At 31.8% G+C, this 7,581-nt stretch overlaps 2 protein-coding genes across 2 annotated transcripts; one reads left to right on the top strand and one right to left on the bottom strand.

The window, feature by feature from the left end:
• The first annotated feature begins 1,204 nt into the window (after nt 1-1,204).
• LOC123699119 (28S ribosomal protein S9, mitochondrial) lies at nt 1,205-2,627 on the top strand. Its single transcript, XM_045645995.1, has one exon. It carries the CDS (start codon nt 1,366-1,368, stop codon nt 2,569-2,571), a length of 1,206 nt encoding a protein of 401 aa, XP_045501951.1. The 5' UTR covers nt 1,205-1,365; the 3' UTR covers nt 2,572-2,627.
• On the bottom strand, nt 2,624-5,869 carry LOC123699118 (probable RNA-binding protein CG14230). Its single transcript, XM_045645993.1, has 8 exons — nt 5,555-5,869; nt 5,349-5,479; nt 4,822-5,136; nt 4,367-4,549; nt 3,827-4,065; nt 3,464-3,744; nt 3,081-3,311; nt 2,624-2,835 (listed from the first exon to the last, which is right to left on the bottom strand). The coding sequence occupies exons 1-8, from the start codon at nt 5,742-5,744 to the stop codon at nt 2,660-2,662; spliced, it is 1,746 nt and encodes a 581-aa protein (XP_045501949.1). The 5' UTR covers nt 5,745-5,869; the 3' UTR covers nt 2,624-2,659.
• Nucleotides 5,870-7,581: the final 1,712 nt, after the last annotated feature.

The raw sequence follows: 7,581 nt of genomic DNA, 5'->3' as shown, positions 1-7,581 counted from the left end.
TGTCAAAGTCAGCTTTGGCCGCCATCGAAGATTCGTTTCTTTATTGAACTGAATAATAGTATAATACATATATATGTATATTTAAACTCTCATTTAATGATTTTACTATATTAAAAATTTTCTTGTAACATAATAAAATCGTGAGATTATTAATATACAATAATTAATGATCTTAGATAGAATTTTAAAATGTATTTTTAACTACCGTGCATTTGCATTGAGCACAATGTTTTAAAATAAATATGTAATTAATTTCTAACTTTATTTCTGTATGTGTAATAAATGAACAGCTTGAAATATATACATTTTTTTTTTAAATTTCTAATCATAATTTTTTCAACAAGTCCCCAACGCACATTGTGTGACGTACATAATATTCTCTACCTACTTTGCAGAATAAATTCTATAGCTTCCCTACATAAGTTTATTATCTCATGTTTTTAACTATGGTACAACTAAACAACGATTAACGCCGGCCGCACGCGTTCGTCAATGCGAAATGCTCTTAAGTTTAACTATTCCTCTTTGTGTAAACAGCCACGCCCACTTCTATGGGGGTTTCTGAAGAAATAAACGCCATTCAATCTCAAAATTGTTCACTACTGATGACATGATGAAGACTGTTTACTTATATTATAAATTACGCGCATAACTTGCGAATGGCTTTTAACGAAATTGGTTTATGAATTTTTATGTTATTGTTATCAATACTAAGAATATAAAACTGAAGAGTTCGTATGTTTGATATAATATAGTATAATAATTATTAAAGGCGCTAACCCCTTGCTAATCCCATGAACTTTTTTCCACTGCTTGCAACTGGTGACTTTATTAATGAAATGGCATTGTATTGTTTTTAGGACATCCTTATTCACCAAATTTCGGTTTGTTTATAAATAAAAGGTACAATTGTACAATTACGTTCATGGGATATTTTACGGTTATAACAGAAATAGATACTATCAGAAAATTTATCTCTAATTTTAACCGAAAATGTGATCCTATCTTTCCATGTAGGAATCTAAGGCTTAGATCAAAGATGTAAGCCGATGGTAGCCCCTGGCGGATACTATGGGACCACAGGTCCACAGCCTGTACCTAGCTCACAGCCATAGTTCTGTGTCACAGCCCACAGGTGAATCGGCAATCGTGAATCGGGATACTTTTAGTAGGTACCTAAGTCAAAGTCATGATGACATTTTATGACAAATGAAGTCGATGATATTTTTGTGATTAGGATTAAAGGCTTCCTTGCACATTTGTATTTGAATTGTAATAAATTAATACTTATTATCTGTTAAGTGAGAACATAATTGTATTTTACGTGGATAATTATGTCCGTCTAATTAATTTATAGACTACAAGATGTCCAATGTTATAAAGTTAACCATTAAGCAGGTTATACCTGTTACAAAGTGTTCTTATCCAATTTTATCCAACTCGATCTATAAACATGTACGAAATTACAGTAGTAAAGCGACAACAAATGCAGATGATATTTTCAGTAAATTTACGGATTGGGAAACATTAAGTAGAAAAAGAACTATCAGCAAAGCTATGAAGGCCTACTTAGAACGGGCTAGAGAACATGATGAATTTATGAAAAAACAGGAAGTCGAATACAAAATTGGTAAAAGACATCTCGCTAATATGATGGGAGAAGACCCAGAGACATTTACACAGAAAGATGTTGACAGAGCCATTGAATACTTATTCCCAAGTGGCATATACGATCCTGCTGCTCGTCCTTTGATGAAACCACCTGAAGAAGTATTTCCAGCCCGAAAAGCCGCGGAATTTGATGAAGCTGGTAGACCTCATCACTTTCTGTTTTACACAGGAAAGCCTAATTTTTTCAAATTATTGTATGATGCTGCTGAGCATATTGAAAACCTTAACAAGTTTGAAGATAAAGTTATAAGAAAAAAAGCTGTTCCTGACCAAAATTCTAAACTGGACTTAGCTACAAGTCTTTGGGTTACTAAAGATCAATTAGAAGTAATGTTGGTGGAGAAAATTACTGACTTGGAATATGACAATTTCAAATTGGTCATGGAACGACTTGTATCACTACCATATGCCTACAAATGTATAGATTTTATTGAAAAATTTAGAAAACCATTGTCTACTCAGAAATTTGCACTGGAAATTCCTAAACCTAGTTTTGATGAAGAGGGTCGTTCTTTTATTACCACCTATGAATGTTTGAGAAAAAAGGCTAGAGGTGATGTAACCATTCGATCACCAGGTACAGGCAAAATAACTATCAATGGAAAAGATATCACCTACTTTGAAGATACTCAAAGTAGAGAACAAGTTATATTTCCATTAATTTTTACTGGAATGGAAAATCGAGTCGATGTTGAATGTAATATTGAAGGAGGTGGACCATCTGGCCAAGCTGGTGCAATTCGTTGGGGAATAGCATGGGGTCTACGTAGTTTTGTTGATCAACCAATGCTTGAATCAATGCAAGTGGCAGGTTTGCTTACGAGGGATCACAGAAGAAGGGAACGTAAGAAGCCTGGACAGCCTGGTGCTAGGAAGAAGCCTACATGGAAGAGGCGTTAAGATTACTTGTAATGCCGGTTATGAAATTGTAGTTAATAAATAAAATACAGAATGAATTCAACTGTTTTATTTCAAATATATTACAAGATCAGCTTTTCTTATTATAACTTTTTTTCATAGTCTTCTTTCGCCCACCAATCTTTTTCTGGAACATCTTGTTTTTACGCTCTTTATTGTACAGTCGCTTTTTCATAACTGATTTCAATTGCCGCCTTTCTTTCGGGATTTCGCCTTCTAAAGGCTGGTTAAAGAATTCTAAACCCTCTGAAAAAGTTAAATATTAAAAATTAAATTTCTAACATTGAATGCAGTTGTTGTGTCCACAGACAGGTATTATAACTATTAGAAATTAAAACAGAAAATATAATAACTATACTTTGGTACTGATGATACCTTGAGGTAACATTATTTTGATAAGTTACGGGATTATAGACTATGGATACTTAATGAATACAGTCTCTATAAAGCTTTACATTTACTACTGAAGAATAATATTCTAATAATTTTACCTTTCAATCTGTTATCAAAGGACAGGGACAAAAATAAATTTTCCCTCCAAACAGCCTTTGGTTCAACTTTCTCTGTTATAAGTGTATCTTTATGAAGTGGTTCACCTTCATCTTCAGATTCCGAAGAATCATACACAAAGGGATTTTTTTCACCAGGATCCAAGGGATGTTTTACTTTTTTATCTTTAGTTTTCACTAATGGTATGCTTTCTTCTGTGTCATTTGGTGTTTCTAAAAAAATGGTACAAATTATCAAAATAAAGTCATACACATAAAAATTACTATTTTTCAAAACATAATATAATGACAAAAACAATATGAACAAGTAAATAAAACTTGGTAATATAATTTCCTGTGATTTGCAAGAAATATTTAGTATTTACCTTCTTCAGTAGGTTCCCTTTTAGAGAACAAGCTACGTAAACTAAATGATGTTGGTTGTGCAATAGCTTCCTTTAAAACATCGCTGACTTCGTAAAACTGTTCCTTCGACACTTCAACCTTCTCCACTTCCACCACTGGTTGATATTCTGGTATTTCTTCCTTGTCTTTGGATTTCTTCTTTTTAGATTTCTTTGAAACTTCTTCTTTTGGTTCTACTGGTGCTAAGAACTTTGCATGATCAGGTTGTAAGGGATCAAATCGTAACATCCCAAGCTTTGCCCTAGAATAATAAATTTAACATTAGAAAAAAAAATAAAAAACAAAAAATCTTTTTATCAATAATTTTTTTAGCTTTATCTCACTTTGTTTTACTAGAAGAGTCTTGTGGTTTCGTGTGGTTAGATCGAATAGCAACACCCAAGACATCTTGTAATATTTTTACTTGTTTGCTCTTTTCGTCAGCCCGTTCTAACTCAACAGTTTCATCTTCTTCAAGTTGTTTCTCACTTGCTACGGCATCACCTTCATCTGATTCATCTGCAAATCTTTCATCTAGTACAAACCGTTTGTCCGATTTATATCTGGATTGTAAATCAAGTACCTGTAAAACCCATTAACGTAAGTAATGCATATAAAACTGTTACAAGCATTTATACAATATATTGGGGTTTTTTTTTATGTCAGAGCAAGCAAAGGAGCAGGTGGGCCACCTGATGTTAAGTTGTCACCACCGCCCATAGACACTTGTAACACAAGGAGTGCTACAGGTGCTTTGCCGGCCTTTAATGGACAAATAAGCTCTTTTCTTGAAGGCCCCAATGTCGTAGTTGTAGAGACATCAGGTTAATAGTCAATGGTAATGGTCTAAAGATGAAATTTAAAAGTTATACAAAATATATTACCTTTTGTCCTTTTTTGCCCTCAAATTGTTCCTTTATATTAAAATTGATACCATCATCACTATCCTCATCGTCAAACAAGTTATTTCTGTTTTCGAGTCCATTACTTATACTAGATGATCCATTTACAGAAATATTTTCTTCTCCCGTGTCAGTAAATATTATCTTTTTGTTTGATACTTTATCCTGTATAGAATTTTAATTATTATCTTTAACTCCTATGTATAAATGCTTTATTAAAATTTAAAATGGTCAATGTGAATAAAAATACGAAAGGCAAGGAAACTCAATCAACTCTATGATAGAATAGTAACATTGTATTATTTTTTGTTGTTGTGTGTAGGTACCATATAAGTAAGAAAAATTTGCTTCTTATACTCGATAGAAAGTAAAAGAAAATTACAATATGCGTAACTAAAATATATAGAAACAGTGTATACTCTATAGTCTATACTTACAATTCCTGTAAGACCGGTTTTAATGATCAATTTCTTTTCCTTAAATTCTTGTCTTTTTCTTTTCATAGATTCTAACCTTTTCTTTTCTGACTCCTGCTTTTTATCTCCAGGTTTATCTGTTATATTATTTACGTTATTTATCTGTGGTGTCTGCTTAATATTTTTTTCATAATTATCAGTTTTTGTTATTTTATTACTTTGCAAATGTACTATATCATTACTATGCAAATCATCATCATTTAAAAATTTTCTTTTATTTTTTCTGTTTTGATCAAAGACATGATCATTTCTTGTGCTAAAATCATTTTGAGCAGGCTGAAATAATACAATTTAATTCATAAACTGAATCACAGGTATTTTTAATTCAAGTGGATTTTACTATTTAAAAAAAAATATGTAATTCACAAACAAGAGCTTTTGACAAAAATAAATATATACATGCAATAATCATGATAATACAGATGTGTACATTTATTCTTGTAAATGTATAAGAACAAGTGAACATTAAATTTTAATCATATACCAACCTCTGCAGAGGGCTTTTTAATTCCCTGTGCTTGTTCTCTTTCCCTTTGTAACCTTTCTAAAAAACTTTCCCGAGCTCTTGTCACATATAGTCTATTACCAAGAAAATCTTCATTAGAAAAATGCTTTAAGCCTGGGGAACAATTTTATTTGTTAATTTTTATTCTATTTCTTATTTTTACTCAATACTTAATATCAAAGGACTTACATGACTCAATATAATTTTCAGATGTGGAAAGAGTAACGAAAGCAAATCGTTTTTTATCACTCTCTGGATCAGGCTTACACTTGATATCAATGTTAGTTACATCTCCGTAAGAAGAAAATGCATTCAGTATAAGTTTTTCATTTGCATTTTCCGGAAGATTGCCCACAAATAAACGAGTTATTGAAGTCATTTTGTGTGCATGCGCGGTAAATACCTTTCATTTAATAAAGCATGACTATTTAATTTGTATAACTTTGAAATCTTAACCTATCACAAAAAATCCAAATAAAAAAGGCATGAGATTTTGGTGTAGAATGTAGATTAGTGAATAATGACAATAATGTCAAGTGTCAATTGAATCTTGACATAATATATAATTATTGCCGCTATAAAATATTGAAATCTAGAAAATACTGAGGAAAATACACTATCCCTTCCAATTACAGCAATAGAGCGCATTGCGGCATAATGCTTATCGTTGAATCACATCGATTTATCGGTAATATTATTAAATGTTGGAAAAAAATTTAAAGCTATCGTTTCATTGTAGTTTTTTCGAAATAACCCTTATTCAAACGCGAGCCTGTGGAGGAGTTAACAAAAAAGTAAGATACGTTCCTGGGTAATTTTGGGTCATAGATTTCAAAAATGCACACAAAAGAGGGGTTAGTGGGGGAGAAGTAACCTTTTTTTGGTGGGAAGTATATATCCCGTCATCTGTTCTCTCTTGTAAAAAGGTTGGAAAGGTGGGAACTATAGCTCCCAGTCTCCCAGTGTCCTAGTATGACACCAATATTTTCAAACACTAGCTAGTTGCCCTGACTCCACTTGTGAATTAAATATTATCGTAAAAAATTATATAGATCATATTTATACTCATCAATGCAAGTTTCTTTTACTAAGGGAAGAATTCGGGTATTGAAAAATGATTGACTTCAACATAAACAAGGCATTTTTCTAAAACAAAATAAAAGCAATAGGTAAATACTAATGTATTGAGTTAAGATGTCTAATTATCTGATCAGGAAATAATGAATAATAATAAATAAGTTGCTTAAACCAACTAAAAAATATTATTTAGACACACGGATTTTATATATAGAATTTCCAAATGTCGTGTGCAGTGAAGAACACTGGGATGATATCTTCCCACTTATAGACTTAAGTTCAATCGACTCTACCAAGGTATAAACGAAAGATTCTGGGCATATTTTTACGTTTCACGCAACCGTAATATAGTCTAGTTTACATAGCTAAAACTCAAATCTACTTATCTAATTTTTTTTCAGCACTACACAAAAAACTAAAAAGTAACGGTCGTTTTCGGTGGCAAAATCACGTCACCTGACTTTGACGTGTGTTTTCCATGACATGTAATAATTCTCTGAAAAGTGTTTCCATGAAAAAAGTTCTCTGAAATACGTCTGAAATGTTAAGATTGCGTAGATAAATATTACACTGCATTAGGTTTAAGCATATAAAAATAAAACACGATTTACTTCAATCTGAGACGTGGGAAGTATAGCTCCCAGCGTTTTAATAAGGGATAATCAATGTCAAATTGTGTTAAAAAAATAAATATAAGTATGGATGAAGGTACAAACACTGAAAAAAATGTTAATGAAATAATCAAAATCCAAATTACTTAAAATAACCGTAAATAGTTTTCAACCAATTATTATGCATACCCTTAGTGCATACCACTTTATTTACACATTGATGAGGATATTGCTAATTTTTTTTTTCAACACTGAACTTAGCGCAACCTGCTGGTGCATTTGATGCGCCACTGAGTCGCATTATGCTCTGTAATTGGAAAACTATCTGTGAAAATACCCTGTGGAAAATACATTAGATAATACACAGAACAGTAAAAACAAATAGAAGTGCTATAATGTCATAATTAGTATGAAAACCAGTGTCGCCAAACCCACACATTTAAACCGATAGTTATGTAGTACACTACAAGTAAACTATGCCTTTGATTGGACAGCTTAATTTGAGTAAAAACTGACTTAGGTTATAAA

The sequence above is a fragment of the Colias croceus genome, chromosome 17 (assembly GCF_905220415.1).
Source record: "Colias croceus chromosome 17, ilColCroc2.1".
In the NCBI taxonomy this organism is placed as follows: Eukaryota; Metazoa; Arthropoda; class Insecta; order Lepidoptera; family Pieridae; genus Colias; species Colias croceus.
Note: the sequence above shows the minus strand (reverse complement) of the source record. Positions and strands in the feature narration are given on the sequence as shown.

Coding starts and splice junctions, on each gene's coding strand:
- LOC123699119 (XM_045645995.1), top strand. CDS start 1,366: ATGTCCAATGTTATAAAGTTAACCATTAAGCAGGTTATACCTGTTACA.
- LOC123699118 (XM_045645993.1), bottom strand. CDS start 5,744: ATGACTTCAATAACTCGTTTATTTGTGGGCAATCTTCCGGAAAATGCA. Junction 4,550..4,821: donor AAACCGGTCTTACAGGAATT/GTAAGTATAGAC, acceptor AATTCTATACAG/GATAAAGTATCAAACAAAAA. Junction 3,312..3,463: donor AAGGGAACCTACTGAAGAAG/GTAAATACTAAA, acceptor CCATTTTTTTAG/AAACACCAAATGACACAGAA.